Source organism: Haematobia irritans, chromosome 5, assembly GCF_050003625.1.
Source record: "Haematobia irritans isolate KBUSLIRL chromosome 5, ASM5000362v1, whole genome shotgun sequence".
In the NCBI taxonomy this organism is placed as follows: Eukaryota; Metazoa; Arthropoda; class Insecta; order Diptera; family Muscidae; genus Haematobia; species Haematobia irritans.
Window position 1 is genome coordinate 15,361,015 of NC_134401.1, and position 16,852 is coordinate 15,377,866.

Consider the following 16,852-nt stretch of genomic DNA (forward strand, 5'->3'; position numbering starts at 1 on the left):
TCTACTTGTTCAGATTTGGTTTTAATTATACGCACGTTGGCAACATTTTTGAAATAAGTGACTTATCACAAGAAGAGTAGTCACTGATCATAACTAATTTTGTTCACCTTTAGTCCGAGGATTTTTATTATCGTGGGCACTTTCGTGTACGATAAGGGTCAATTTTTTGAATAATAATATATTTTTTGAAAAATAATTTTTTGGAAAATAAATTTATCACAAGGTTTCATTTGTCCAAGTGTGATTATTAGGTTGATAAGTGTCGTATCGAGCTCACATTTTTTGATGTATACTTGATAAAAGACGATATCACGAAATGGCTGATCCAGTTCTTTTGAGAAAATTTAAAAAGTTTGCTGCTTTGTTTTTGGAATTCGAAAGGGAAAATAGTGCCATTTCCGACAGCGCATCTGGCACTACGCATACTATGTTCACAGTAGAACTGCGCAAGGAAGAGTTCAAGAGTTTGTGGACTAAAGTTAAGAATTCGTATGAGAAATTTAATGTCGATTGTGAATGTTCTGAGGAACAGGAAAAGGAGGCATCTGATCTTTTTAAGCAATGCAGGGAAGCTTACATTACTTGTGCAGCAGGAATGGGAGAATTGTCCCAGTCATTTTTGAATAGATCTGTGCTGACATCCACCTTTGCTTCTCCTAATCGCGCTTCTCAACAATATTCCGATAGTAGGGTTAATGATCATCGACTAAGACTACCGCCTTGTACAACGGAAGTTTTCTATGGCGATTATCTCTCGTGGCCATCCTTTAGGGATATGTTTAAGGCGGTGTATATTGACTGCCATTCGATAACGCCAGTTGAAAAGCTCTTCTATTTACGCCAGAACACACAAGGGGAGGCATTGGAGATTGTGAAAAAATCCCAGTTGACTAATGAAGGATTTGAAATAGCTTGGAACAACTTAAAGGACAGATATGAAAACAAAAGGATATTGGTAAATAGCCAGCTAAAACTCCTTTTTAATCTTGTTCCTGTCAGGTCTGAATCGGCTCATGAGATAAAAAGACTTCAAAGGGAAATAAATAATTGTATCACATCCTTGAAGCTACATGAGATACGTATTGATAGTTGGGATCCTATATTTGTGTTTTTGTGCTCGACAAAGCTCCCGGTGACTACACTATCCCTGTGGGAACAAACGGTTAGGGATAAAACTGAAATCTCTAAATGGGAGGATTTGGATAATTTTTTGACCGCACGGTTCCAATCATTGGAAACAGTATTTGATTTTACTAATATTGAAGTGCCAGAGACCTCAGGAAAATTGGAGCGAACTCAACCTGTACATAGGAAAGTTAAAATGTATCAGGCAAGTACACAGAGAATCACCTGCTTCGCCTGCTCGCAGGATCATTATCTGAAGTCCTGTGACAAGTTTTTGAAAATGACTCCAGAGCAACGTTTTATGGTGGTCAAGAGGAACAATTTATGTATCAATTGCTTCAGCGGCAATCATAGATTGCAGCAATGTGCGAGCAAACTTAGTTGTGGAAAATGCAATTCGAGACACAATTCATTACTACATAGAGACGCTCGAGTATCTCTAAGTACCGAGGTAGCGGAAACTGATGGAGAATTTCCGGCTCCTAGTCAAAGTGTGACTAATGAGCAGCAGATTCAGAGTTGTTTTGCTATGTCTTCTAAGCTTGTACTACTGGGTACGGCTATAGTAAACCTTGATGTCAACGGGATGGTTTTCACCGCTAGGGCATTGCTTGACTCAGGATCCCAAGCCTCTTTCATATCAGAGAGGTTGCAAAGGCGAGTTGGTATTCAAACTACAAAGGTAAATGCGAGGATTTCGGGATTAAATAATGCTTTGGCAGGGTTGACCCAAAAACAATGCACCTTTAACCTGATGTCAGGTGGTGGAAATGGTGTAAAGGTCGAAGTAAATGCACTAGTATTGCCTCAACTTACAGGAAAACTACCAAGTTCGTCGGTCTCTATTCCTGAGCAATACTCCTTTGGTGACATGCAACTTGCAGATCCACATTTTGGGAAAAGTGATCAGATTGACATATTGATTGGGGCAGATGTTTATCCACAAATTATTTTAGAAGGCGTCCAAAGGAATGTTCTTGGGTCACTTGTTGCTCAAAATACGATATTTGGATGGGTGCTGACTGGTCAAATTGATAACTCCCAGCGTGGTGTTACCACTCTCGTTTCGTTTTGTACTGAAATTTCTTTGAATCACCAACTTGAGAAGTTTTGGAAATTAGAGGAACCTCCAAGGGTGTCTACAATTACGGTAGAAGAGGAATATTGCGAGGAGTTGTATAGAGATACTACTAGGAGGTCGGATACAGGTAGATTTATAGTGTGTTTGCCATTTAAACCTCAATATGCGGAAGGAAATGGTTTGGGATTATCACGTTCTAAAGCGGTCAGACAATTTCTACGAAATGAGGCTTCTTTGTTGAAGAAACCAGATCTCAAAGTTATGTATGATGCAGTAGTAAAGGAATACGAATCCTTAGGGCAAATGGCAAGGTTGGAAGAGCCTAACGGAAAAGTTTCTGAATTCTATTTGCCCCATCACGCAGTTATAAAACCTGAAAGGATCTCAACTAAGTTGAGAGTTGTATTCAATGCCTCCTGTCCTACTTCAACTGGTCTAAGCTTGAACGATGTATTATATCCCGGGCCTGTATTACAAAGTGATTTGGTGTTATTAATCATAAGATGGAGGTTTTTCCGGTATGTGTTTAATGGTGATATCGAGAAGATGTATCGCCAGATTCTGCTCGATGACAGGCATACGAGATTTCAGAGGATAGTGTTTCGACAAGAACCCAGTCAAGATATACAGGATTTTGAAATAAAAACAGTTACATTTGGGGTAAACTGTGCGCCCTTTCTAGCCATAAGAAGTTTACTGCAGCTTGCTTCTGAGGTAGAGGATGAATACCCTTTGGCAACAAAGATATTGAGGGAAATGATGTATGTCGACGACGTGCTTGCCGGTGCACATAATCTAGATCTGGCTTTACATGCCCGAGAACAATTGAGGTCAGCGCTGTCATCGGCGGGATTCTCTTTGAGAAAATGGACGGCGAATGATGAAAGAATATTAAAGGATCTGCCGGCAGAGCATCTTCTTAGGGAAAATTTTTTGGAAATTGAAGATGAGAGTAAGGCCAAGACCTTAGGAATTAGATGGAATGCGAAGAGTGATACCTTTTATTTTTCGGTAAAACCTATAAGTTGTAGGAGGGATGATTTTACGAAACGGGAAGTGCTGTCCATAATTGCGACTCTATTCGATCCAGCTGGCTGGTTGGGACCTGTAATTGTGATAGCGAAGATGCTAATGCAACAAATATGGCTTGAGAAGACTGGTTGGGATGAACGTTTGACTGAGGCAAGTAGCCATCGGTGGAATCAGTTTATTACTGATTATAATATCCTGAACGACGTTAAACTAGAACGCTGGATTGGATTTGAACCACGTTGTAATGTTGAGATTCATGGCTTTTCGGACGCGTCTGAAAGGGCTTATGGAGCATGTGTTTATTCGAGAGTAATATCCTCTGATGGTATTGTTCAGACTAATTTGCTAATTGCAAAATCTAGGGTTGCCCCTTTGAAAGCTATTTCATTACCAAGGCTGGAGTTATGTGGTGCACTTTTGCTTGCAGAATTAATAGCGTCGCTGAGAACGGACCTGAGTCTGGATAATAAGAATGCTAATATTTTTTGTTGGAGTGATTCTACAATAGTCCTTGCTTGGCTTCAGAAACCACCGTCTTCGTGGACGACATTTGTTGCAAACAGAGTTTCAAAGATCCAGAATTTGGTCGGAAAGGAATGTTGGAGACATGTTAAATCAGAGCATAACCCTGCAGATATTATTAGCAGAGGTGTTCGGCCTCAAGAACTTATAGGGAGTACTTTATGGTGGTATGGACCTTCGTGGATGAAGTTATCATCAGCTGACTGGCAAGTTCAATCTAGGAGTGAATTTCATACCATTGAGGAAGGTCGTGATATTAGGTCGTTTTTTATATATATAAAGGATTTTGAAGACTCGCTCCTGAGATTTTCTTCCTATTCAAGGGCGTTACGGGTTATGTCATATGTGTATCGATTTATCGCGTTGCTGAGGAAGAAATCATCTTCGACTGTCGAAATGCAAGTTTCGTCTAATGAGATTCAAGTTGTTAAGAGAAAGCTGGCTATTGTCGCACAGAAGGCGTATTTTCCTGAGGAGTATTTTAGTTTGACCAATGGTTATCCCCTGCGTAAGACAAGCAGCTTATTGAATCTAGATCCCTTTGTTGATGAGGAGGGTCTCTTGCGCGTTGGAGGCCGATTGTCCAACGCAAACTTTCTTCCTTTTAATGAGAAACATCCGGTTATTTTGCCATATGATTGCCAGCTTTCACGACTTTTGACATGCTTCATTCATCAGGTCACGTTACATGGAGGAAACCAGTTAATGTTAAGGGTTCTCCGATCAGAATTCTGGATTCCAAGGGCTAAGAACATGATAAGATATGTCATAGGACATTGCAGAGTGTGTACAATATTCGCGAAAAGGGCAAAGGAACAAATTATGGCCTCCTTGCCGGTGGCTCGAACAATTATTGATAGACCTTTCACACGGACGGGTGTTGATTTCGCCGGGCCTTATGACATAAAAAATTATACGGGTAGGGCATGCCTGATAACAAAGGGATACGTTGCGCTTTTTGTTTGTTTCGCGACAAGGGCAATTCATTTGGAAGCTGTAAGTGACTTATCGACGGCGACGTTTTTGGCGTCATTTGCGAGATTCGTTGCTCGGAGAGGTTGTCCGAAGGATATGTATTCAGATAACGGGACAAATTTTGTTGGTGCCTCGAGGGCCTTAAGGTCCGAATTTCGTAGCTTTATTCGAAACGTTAGTTCTGAAATTGTTCAGTCATATGTGAATAACGGAATTAATTGGCATTTTAACCCCGCTGCTGCGCCTCATATGGGTGGTCTATGGGAGGCAGGAGTTAGGTCCTTTAAGCACCATTTCAGAAGAACTGCCTGTAATTTAAGATATACATTCGAAGAGTTTTCAACTCTATTAGCTCGAGTTGAATCCTGCTTGAATTCAAGACCACTTTGTCCTTTATCGGAGGACGTTGATTGTGTTGATGCACTTACCCCAGGTCACTTTTTGGTCGGTGGTCCACTACTGTCACCACCAGAACCACAGATACAAGATACTCCAATTACTATTGTAAATAGGTGGCAACGAGTAAAAGCCCTTAATCAACATTTATGTGCGCGGTGGAAAGATGAGTATTTAAGAGAAATAGTTAAAAGGAATAAGTGGAAAACAGATCAATCAAACTTGAAAGTCAATGATATGGTTGTTGTTCGTGACGATAATTTAGCTCCTAACGAGTGGAGAGTAGGAAGAGTAACAAAAGTTTTTCCTGGTGTTGATGGAAAGGTCAGAGTTGTCGAAATCCGAACGGCTCGTGGCCCATTAGTTAGGCCAGTTGTAAAACTTGTCTGTCTTCCTGTTAATTAAAGGTCATCTTCGTTTAAGAATCCTTTTTTTTTTCTGTTTCTCTCTCTCTTATTTAGAATCATGGTTAAGGCAAAAAGATATCTCCCAGAAAATCGCGAAAATAAACAAAGAATTGTGTGCCGTGTATGCCTTAAGGATCATCCGCTTCGATTTTGTAGGAAATTCCTCGTTATGGATTATTTTGAACGCATGCGAATTGTTTCTATTTACCGACACTGTGCTGGATGTCTAGCTCATGATCATACCTGGCGTACTTGCACCAGTGAAGGACGTTGTCGAAAATGTGGTGACATGCACCACACCTTGCTCCATAAACCTGGACCTCGTTCGTCCAGTAAAGCTTTAAAAAGTGTGGTTAAAAGGTTAGGACCTCGTTCGTCCAAACCTCAAACAGGACACAGAAATAGTTCGTCCTATATTACCATCAAAGATGGACCTAGTTCGTCCAGATGCAACTCTGGGCTCGGACCTCGTTCGTCCGATGCCATTGGCAAAAATGGACCTAGTTCGTCCAATCGCTCCTCAACGGCTGGACCAAGTTCGTCCGCAAAGCGAATACATAGGTGTAACAGCACGAATTTGGAGGAAGTAAATCCATCTCGTTCATCGGAAGTCAATCGACGCAACACAAAGTTGTCGCATCAAGTTGTTCCGTTTAAGTCCCGAGAAGTAATAAGAAATCAATCGGTGCGCAGTTCGGATGCATCCTCCCCATCATATTCTATTCAGGAATCTATTATGCTCCGACCGACGGCTATTGTGAAAATTATTGTTGGAGATCGTTACGTTGAGGAAAGGGCGATAATAGATCCCGTGTCTGAGAGAACTATAATAGATGAGTCTTTAGTACGACGAATAGGAAAGAAAATGATAAAATTTGGAAGTCAGTGGAAGTGTTATTTGCAGCTTCAAGGATGTCATGGAATGAGTAGTACCGTCGAAACGTACGCCGAGGTTCGGAAAAGGTTTGCGATAGTTACTCCTAACAAGTCAGTACAGTCTCAGATCGTTGAGGAATATCCGGGGCTGCAGTTGGCGGATCCACTATTTTATCTATCACGGCACGTACATCTCTCCATTGGCGGTGACCTGTATTCTAAGATAATACGCAATGGAGTTAGTGGCGGCACATTGGGAAGACCTTTAGCACAGTTTACGATTTTTGGCTACATAATTTCCGGACCCTGTTCCTTTTAATTTAAACCTGGCTTGTCGGATATTGAATGAAAGTTTATGGATTGCAGAGTACTGCAAGGGGGCCGGAATGTTTATGTTGAGATGAATTTATTTGAAATTATATAATTAACGCCATCTATTGAGACGTGGAGAGGAACCATATTCGATTTGTATGCCTTTGGAACATTATCGAAGATGACCATCAGTATTTGGGTTTTGGGATTTTTGTTATCTAGAATAATATACTGTTACTCGTTATTATTTTATTACTTTTGCATGTAATTTGTTTTATTTTTTAAGTTAGTTATAACGAATCAATCGAGCTATAAAGTTTTGAAGATCGCTTTATTGAAATCTGTCGAATTTGTTAAAGAAAAAGAAAAAAAAATACCAGACAAAATAAAGAAAATCGTGAATTGAAATTGATATAGTAATATACTACCTTGTGCTTGTTTCATTTATAATAAATGAGTTTGGCTATTGACTTTGTGGCTGTGTCTCAAATTTTGTTTGTAGCTTCAGCAGTGCCCCGCCGGTGTTATATAAAAATACCCAAAATAGTGTAAAAATAAACACTATAGATATAAAATTTTGACAAAATTTTCTATAGAAATGAAATTTTGACAAAATTTTCTATAGAAATAAAAGTTTGATAAAATAGTTCTATAGAAATAAAATTTTGACAAAATTGTCTATAGAAATAAAATTTTGTATAGAAATAAAATTTTGACAAAATTTTCTATAGAAATAAAATTTGACAAAACTTTTTTATAGAAATAAAATTTTGACAAAATTTTCTATATAAATGAAATGTTGACAAAATTCTCTATATAAATGAAACTTTGACAAAATTTTCTATAGAAATAAAATTTTGACAAAAAAAAGAAATTTATAAAAGTTTCTGTAAAAATAAAATTTTGACAAAATTTAATAGAAATAAAGTTTTGACAAAATTTTCTATAGAAATAAAATTTTGACAAAATTTTCTATAGAAATAAAATGTTGACAAAATTTTCTATAGAAATAAAATGTTGACAAAATTTCCTATATGAATGAAATTTTGATAAAATTGTCTATAGAAATTAAATTTTGACATAATTTTCTAAAGGTATAAAGTTTTGACAAAATTTTCTATAGATATAAAATTTTGACAAAATTTTCTATAGAAATGAAATTTGGACAAAATTTTCTATAGAAATAAAAGTTCGATAAAATATTTCTATAGAAATAAAATTTTGACAAAATTGTCTATAGAAATAAAATTTTGTATAGAAATAAAATTTTGACAAAATTTTCTATGGAAATAAAATTTTGACAAAATTTTCTACAAAAATAAAATTTTGACAAAATTTTCTATAGAAATAAAATTTTGACAAAACTTTCTATAGAAATAAAATTTGACAAAATTTTTTATAGAAATAAAATTTTAACAAAAAATTTTACAAAATTTTCTGTAAAAATAAAATTTTGGCAAAATTTTCTATAGAAATAAATTTTTGACAAAATATTCTATAGAAATAAAATTTTGACAAAATTTTCAACAGAAATAAAGTTTTGACAAAATTTTCTACAGAAATAAAATTTTGGCAAAATTGTCTATACAAATAAAATTTTAAAAAATTTTTCTATAGAGATAAAATTTTGACAAATGTTCTATAGAAGTTTTGACAAAATTTTCTATAGAAATAAAATTTGACAAAACTTTTTTATAGAAATAAAATTTTGACAAAATTTTCTATATAAATGAAATGTTGACAAAATTTTCTATAGAAATAAAATTTTTACAAAAAAATTTATAAAAGTTTCTGTAAAAATAAAATTTTGACAAAATTTTTACAGAAATAAAGTTTTGACAAAATTTTCTATAGAAATAAAATTTTGACAAAATTTTCTATAGAAATAAAATTTTGACAAAATTTTCTATAGAAATAAGATTTTGACAAAATTTTCTACAGAAATAAAATTTTGGCAAAATTTTCTATACAAATAAAATTTTCAAAAATTTTACTATAGAGATAAAATTTTGACAAATGTTCTATAGAAATAAAGTTTTGACAAAGTTTCTATAGAAATAAAATTTGACAAAACTTTTTTATAGAAATAAAATTTTGACAAAATTTTCTATATAAATGAAATGTTGACAAAATTTTCTATATAAATGAAATGTTGACAAAATTTTCTATATAAATGAAACTTTGACAAAATTTTCTATAGAAATAAAATTTTGACAAAAAAAAAATTATAAAAGTTTCTGTACAAATACAATTTTGACAAACTTTTTATAGAAATAAAGTTTTGACAAAATTTTCTATAGAAATAAAATTTTGGCAAAATTTTCTATAGAAATGAAATTTTGACAAAATTTTCTATAGAAATAAAATTTTGACAAAAAAATTTTACAAAAGTTTCTGTAAAAATAAAATTTTGGCAAAATTTTTTATAGAAAATAAATTTTGACAAAATTTTCTATAGAAATAAAATTTTGACAAAATTTTCTATAGAAATAAAATTTTCAAAAATTTTCTATACAAATAAAGTTTTCAAAAATTTTTCTATAGAGATAAAATTTTGACAAAAATTTCTATAGAAATAAAGTTTTGACAAAATTTTCTATAGAAATAAAATTTTGACAAAATTTTCTATAGAAATAAAATTTTGACAAAATTTTCTATAGAAATAAAATTTTGACAAAATTTTCTATAGAAATAAAATTTTGATAAAATTTTCTATAAAAATATCAACATTTTATTTTTTTTTTCTATATAAATGAAATTTTGATAAAATTTTCTATAGAAGTTAAATTTTGACAAAATTTTCTAAAAAAATAAGATTTTGACAAAATTTCTATAGAATTAAAATTTTGACAAAATGTTGTATAGAAATAAAATTTTGACAAAATTTTCTATTGATATAAAATTTTGACGAAATTGTCTATAGAAATACAATTTTGACAAAATTTTTAAAGAAATAAAATTTTGACAAAATTTTTAAAGAAATAAAATTTTGACAAAATTTTCTATAGAAAAAAAATTTCTATAGAAATAAAATTTTGAGTCAATTTTCTATACAAAGAAAATTTTGGCAAAATTTTCTATAGAAATAAAATTTTGACAAAATTTTCTATAGAAATACACAAAGTTTTCTATAGAAGTTTTTTTTTTTTTGTTTGGTAGAATTTTGCAAAATTTGGGTAGATTATTTTTGGCTTGTGTGGCAACCGTGTTGGTAAGTTAGGATAGTTTTTGGACTATTTCTTGTCAATTTGCTTTTGAGGTCATATAAACAAATTTCTGTCTCATGGTGGATTTCGTTATTTTCTGAACTTATGTATTTTGGTTCAGAATGCATCGAACCCCATGTTGGCCTAACCGTGTTATGACAATGATGATCATTATCAACATCATCATCATCATCATAAGTAACAATATTTGAATCAACCCCATATACCTCTACTGATACCATATCTTCTGATGATTTGGTGGCTGGAAATGACATTGTCGTGTTGGCACTTTAGTAAAATACCAAACGCATGTAATAAGCCTTGTAGCCTTAAGCTGTTACGTTGAGTTCACAGGAAACCGTTTTGTGTGTTACGCAAGGTGGTATGAGTTGGTGACTACAAATCTGTATGAGTTTGAGCGTTAAATACCAATAGGTGGCAATAGGTTCATAAATGAAAGGGTATTAGCAGGGATTGGACAGTGGATCAATGCCAAATGAAATAAATTTTTATAAAGAGATCATAGCATGAGAAATCACAATGAACTGAATAGTCTAAGTGAGCCTGAAAATAAATCGGGCTGCCACCTTACCATGAGAAAAAAGGAATATATAAAAGTGAGAGAGCAGTGTACTAAATTTCACTCATTTTGGCGGTTTAATTCAATATGACCACGTAGAAAAACTTAGTGGCTTACAAAATATTTTTATATTCTATCTAATAAGGCTGAATTTTAACCACTGTCCTTCTCATTAAATGTAACCAAAGTATACCCGCAACATGAAACATGAATGCATGAATGACTTAATATGCCTTTCCATCTGTCCGTCCTTCTGCCTGTCTTACCCATTCTGAGTTCAAGTGGTTGGCTCTATTATGACATTATGTACATATTTGATATCTTTGGTAGTCCATAATAAGCTGTGGATATGCTGAATGCCGGAAATGGGTCATAATTTAGCGTAATGTGATGGCCGCTGTGGCTCTTTTCATGATTTACACGTAATGACAATTAAGAGCCAATGCGCTGGGCGAATATTACCTAGAGAGGTATAATTATATCCATAAGGCGGAGTAAAAGCTAGCGATCATTTTGCTGGGAAATAAGGACCCTATTAAAGAAAATACTACGTGTGCAGCATTTGATGAATGTGTAGTGAGGAAATTATGCAAGAGTAAGTGAAGAATTTAAGTTCAATTATTATAGTATATGACGTGAATAGCTTTGTTAGTAAAAACTAAAATAATAAATATTCAGTAAATGAGATTTGTTTTCTAATTTAGTTTTATAGAGTCCAGATTGAAAGCTTAGATTTTACAATAAAAAGATGGATGCATTAAAACATTCTTGCTTTTAAAGAAGCATTTTTGGTTCGTAAAGAAAACTTTGAGAAAGGGTCAACATCTTTGAATCCAATTAAACGATATTGCAAATGGGCCATATCGGACCACTTTTACGTATAGCCCCCATATAAACCGACGCACAGATTTGGCTCGAGGAGCCTCTTGGAGGAGCAAAATTCATCCGATATGGTTGAAAATTGGTACATGGTGTTAGTATATGGTCTCTAACAACCACGCAAAAATTGGTCTATATCGCTTCTTAATTATATATAGCCCCCATATAAACCGATTCCCAAATTTGGCTTGCGGAACCTCTAAGTGAAGCAAATTTCATCCGATCCGCCTGAAATTTGGTACATGGTGTTGGTATGTGGTCTCTAATAACCATGCGAAAATTGGTCCACATCGGTCCATAACTATATATAGGCACCATATAAACCGATCCCCAGATTTGACCTCCGGAGCCCCTTGGAAGAGCAAAATTCATCCGATCCGGTTGAAATTTGGTACGTGGTGAAATTTGGTATATTGCGCTAGTATATGGCTGTTAACAACCATGCCAAAATCGTCCATATCGGTCTATAGTTATATATAGCCGATCCCCAAAAATAATCTACCAAAATTTTATTACTAAAAATTTTGTCAAATTTTTATTACTATATAACATTTTGTCAAAATTTTATTTCTATAGAAAATTTTGTCAAAATTTTATTTCTATAGAAAATTTTGTCAAAATTGTATTTCTATAGAAAATTTTGTCAAAATCTTATTTCTATAGAAAATTTTGTCAAAATTTCATTTCAATAGAAAATTTTGTCAAAATTTTATTTCTATAGAAAATTTTGTCAAAATTTTATTTCTACAGAAAATTTTGTCAAAATTTTATTCCTGTAGAAAATTTTGTCAAAATTCTCTTTCCACAAAAAAATTGTCAAAATTTTATTTCTATGGAAAATTTTGTCAAAATTTTATTTCTATGGAAAATTTTGTCAAAATTTTATTTCTATAGAAAACTTTGTCAAAATTTTATTTCTGTATAAAACTTTGTCAAAATTTTATTTCTATAGAAAATTTTGTCAAAATTTTATTTCTATAGAAAATTTTGTCAAAATTTTATTCCTGTAGAAAATTTTGTCAAAATTTTATTTCTATAGAAAATTTTGTCAAAATTTTATTACTATAGAAAATTTTGTCAACATTTTATTTCTATGGAAAATTTTGTCAAGATGTTATTTCTATAGAAAAGTTTCTAAAAATTTTATTTTTATACAAAATTTTCGAAAAATTTTATTTCTATAGAAAATTTTGTCAAAATTTTTTTTTCTATGGAAAATTTTGTCAAAATTTTTTTTCTATGGGAAATTTTGTCAAAATTTTATTCCTGTATAAAATTTTGTCAAAATTTTATTTCTATAGAAAATTTTGTCAAAATTTTATTTCTATAGAAAATTTTGTCAAAATTTTATTACTATAGAAAATTTTGTCGAAATTTTATTTCTATAGAAAATTTTGTCAAAATGTTATTTCTATAGAAAATTTTGTCAAAATGTTATTCCTGTAGAAAATTTTGTCAAAATTTTATTTCTATAGAAAATTTTGTCAAAATTTTATTTCTATAGAAAATTTTGTCAAAATTTTATTCCTGTAGAAAATATTGTCAAAATTTTATTTCTATAGAAAATTTTGTCAAAATTTTATTTCTATAGAAAATTTTGTCAAAATTTTATTTCTATAGAAAATTTTGTCAAAATTTTATTTCTATAGAAAATTTTGTCAAAATTTTATTTCTATAGAAAATTTTGTCAAAATTTTATTTCTATAGAAAATTTTGTCAAAATTTTATTACTATACAAAATTTTGTCAAGATGTTATTTCTATAGAAAATTTTCTAAAAATTTTATTACTATAGAAAATTTTGTTCAAAATTTTATTTCTATAGAAAATTTTGTCAAAATTTTATTTCTATAGAAAATTTTGTCAAAATTTTATTTCTATAGAAAATTTTGTCAAAATTTTATTTCTATAGAAAATTTTGTCAAAATTTTATTTCTATAGAAAACTTTGTCAAAATTTTATTTCTGTAGAAAACTTTGTCAAAATTTTATTTCTATAGAAAATTTTGTCAAAATTTTATTTCTATAGAAAATTTTATTCCTATGGAAAATTTTGCAAAATTTTATTCCTGTAGAAAATGTCAAAATTTTATTTCTATAGAAAATTTTGTCATCATTTTATTTCAATAGAAAATTTGGTCAAAATTTTATTTCTATAGACAATTTTGTCAAAATTTTATTTCTATAGAAAATTTTGTCAAATTTTGTTTCTATAGAAAATGTTGTCAAAATTTTATTTCTATAGAAAATTTTGTCAAAATTTTATTTCTATAGAAAATGTTGTCAAAACTTTATTTCTATGGAAAATTTTGTCAAAATTTTATTCCTGTAGAAAATGTTGTCAAAATTTTATTTCTATAGAAAATGTTGTCAAAATTTTATTCCTGTAGAAAATGTTGTCAGAATTTTATTTCTATAGAAAATTTTGTCAACATTTTATTTCTATAGAAAATCTTATTACTATACAAAATTTTGTCAAGATGTTATTTCTACAGAAAATTTTCTAAAAATTTTATTAATATAGAAAATTTTGTTCAAAATTTTATTTCTATAGAAAATTTTGTCAAAATTTTATTTCTATAGAAAATTTTGTCAAAATTTTATTTCTATGGAATATTTTGTCAAAATTTTATTCCTGTAGAAAATGTTGTCAGAATTTTATTTCTATAGAAAATTTTGTCAACATTTTATTTCTATAGAAAATAAATTGATTCGGCCTGGCCGAACTTATGGCCGTATATACTTGTTTTAATTAGAGATTTTAGCCTGTACGATAATGGAAAAATTCAAAAGGCACCTAAACTTTGTTACAAAGACGCTTTAGATCCTAAAATTAACATGTTACTGGCCTAAGGTGACTTCGATCCTTTGGTATCAACACAACCAAATATTTTTGTTATTTTTTTTTACAAGAAGAATTTATCATCCATAATGCGTGTTAGTGCATATGTATCTCAGCAACTTACTTACCTACTTATGATTACTGAGTTTTCCCATGCCACTTTTATGGCTTTTATATTTACTCACATTTTCTATCATTCCTATAACCATCAATAAATATATCTCTACATTTCTCAGAGCAAAACAAAAAAACATTTCTATCGAATGAATACAACATTTTTTAACCCCCTGCGTAATTCAGGCGACATCATTAATTAAATGAATTGAAGCACTATTAAAATGATGGCTGTTTTTAATTTGCCACTTAATTAATATCATTCTGGCGCCTGAAAATAGGCTTTGGTGTTAATAAAAATAATGTAACATCTATGTCTGTATTTATGTATAAAAGCATAAAATATTTCTCTCTATAAACTACGGAACATGTGTAATGTGCGTGTATGTCTTTGTATGTGTGCTCAATGACTATGAATGTTTCGGAGAGATTTGTGTCCTAAATGGTGTTGACAGTTTTATGTGTATGCGTGTATTTAGGTTTATTAGCTTTTCGGTTACATTTCTGTAATTGTTTATTGCGAATAGTGGGCATGATCGTAGAAAATCTATGTGAATGTGATTGGGTGTGTGTGAGTGAGTGAGTGCGTGTGTTGATATGAATTTGGCATGAACATGATTTTGGATAATTACTTTTGCCACCAATGTTATAGAACCAATGCCAATGACAGTTGTAATAGAACACATATCTGCGAAGTACCACTACATTAATTGTTGCTAGCCCCACCCTCTACTAACCCCCGTGAACAACACTTAATTGTTAGTCATAATAATTTAATGCAATTTTAGAGCTGGGTAATTTCGATTAATGACAGCATTTAGAGTATATGTAGCTTGAGTTTTTTGCAATCCTAAATGACATGATGGTTTGCTATCAATTTTCAATGAAATGTAGTGAATTAAATATGCAAATGGCAATTGTGGTTGCCATGAGCAAAAGATTTTAATTACAAAGCATTTGACTTGGGAAGATTATAGAAATTTATGGGGATATTTTTTAAAAATTTCGGAAAATCATTGGGTAAGAAAAAAGTTTGTTGGGGAAGTACTATAAACATCCATTTATAGTAATTTTTTGTAACCACGGTTGCCACAGTTGGAAACATTTTCTATAGAAATAAAATTTTGTCAAAATTTTCTATCGAAATATAATTTTCACAAAAATATCTATATAACTAAAACTTTCGCAAAAGTTTCCTTATAACTAAAATTTTCACAAAATATTCTATGGAAGTAAAATTTTCACAAAATTTTCTATAGAAGTAAAATTTTCACAAAATTTTCGATATAACTAAAAGTTTAACAAAATGTTCTATATAACTAAAACTTTGACAAAATTTTTTAAAGAACTAAATATTGGACAACATTTTCTATAGAACTATAATTTTGACATAATTTTCTTTAGAAATAAAACATTGACAAAAATTTCTATAAAATTAAAATGTTGACAAAATTTTCTATAGAAATAAAATTTTTAGAAAATTTTCTATAGAACTTAATTTTTGACAAACTTTTCTATGGAAATAAAATTTTGACAAAATATTCTATAAAAATAAAATTTTATTTGTTGGTTTGATATCAGCTTAAAAACCATTGCGTTCATTAAACTACGAGGGTAGCTTAACGAAGCTACTCTTATAGCATGGTTAACGCCAAATCCAAATGAATGAAGTAAGAGGAAGCACGCTCAAATAAACTCAGTCAACTGCACTCAAATCGATTATTTGACATTGGCAAAGGAAAAGAGAAATGTTTGTACAAAAATTTATTTCGGCAAAAGCCGACAATTTTCGAAAAAAATTCTATAGAAATAACATTTTTAAAAACTTTTCTATAAAAATATATAAATAAAATTTTGGCAAAGTTTTTTATAGAACTAAAATTTTGACAACATTTTTTAAAAACTAAGATTAAAAAAAAAACAAAATTTTATAGAACTAAGATTTTGACAAAATCTTCTATAGAAGAACTAAAATTTTGACAACATTTTTTAAAAACTAAGATTAAAAAAAAAAACAAAATTTTATAGAACTAAGATTTTGACAAAATCTTCTATAGAAATACATTTTTTACAAAATTTTCTATAGAATTAAAATTTTGACAAAATTTTCTATAGAATTAAAATTTTGACAAAATTTTCTATAGAATTAAAATTTTGACAAAATTTTCTATAGAATTAAACTTTTGACAAAATTTTCTATAGAAATAAATTTTTTTGTACAAATAAAATTTTGACAAAATGTTCGATACAACAAAAATTTTGCCAACATTTTTTAAAAAATAAGATTTATAAAAACAATTTTAAGATTTTGACAAAATTTTCTATAAAAATAATTTTTTTACAAAATTTTCTATAGAAATAAAATTTTGACAAAATTTTCTATAGAAATAAAATTTTCTGTAGAAATAAAATTTTGACAAAATTTTTTCGATACAACAGATTTAGAAAAACACTATTACACAACTAAGATTTTGACACAAATTTTCTATAGAAATAAAATGTTGACA

General features: G+C 30.6%; 1 protein-coding gene across 1 annotated transcript; it reads left to right on the plus strand.

Annotated features, from left to right (window-relative positions):
* Nucleotides 1-316: 316 nt before the first annotated feature.
* LOC142239518 (uncharacterized) lies at nt 317-6,733 on the plus strand. The gene is made up of 2 exons (XM_075311306.1): nt 317-5,499; nt 5,593-6,733. The coding sequence occupies exons 1-2, from the start codon at nt 317-319 to the stop codon at nt 6,731-6,733; spliced, it is 6,324 nt and encodes a 2,107-aa protein (XP_075167421.1).
* Nucleotides 6,734-16,852: the final 10,119 nt, after the last annotated feature.

Bases quoted from the DNA above. Each gene is read 5' to 3' on its own strand.
- LOC142239518 (XM_075311306.1), top strand. From the start codon at position 317: ATGGCTGATCCAGTTCTTTTGAGAAAATTTAAAAAGTTTGCTGCTTTG. The intron at 5,500-5,592 runs GCCAGTTGTAAA...TCTCTTATTTAG, and splicing joins GCTCGTGGCCCATTAGTTAG to AATCATGGTTAAGGCAAAAA.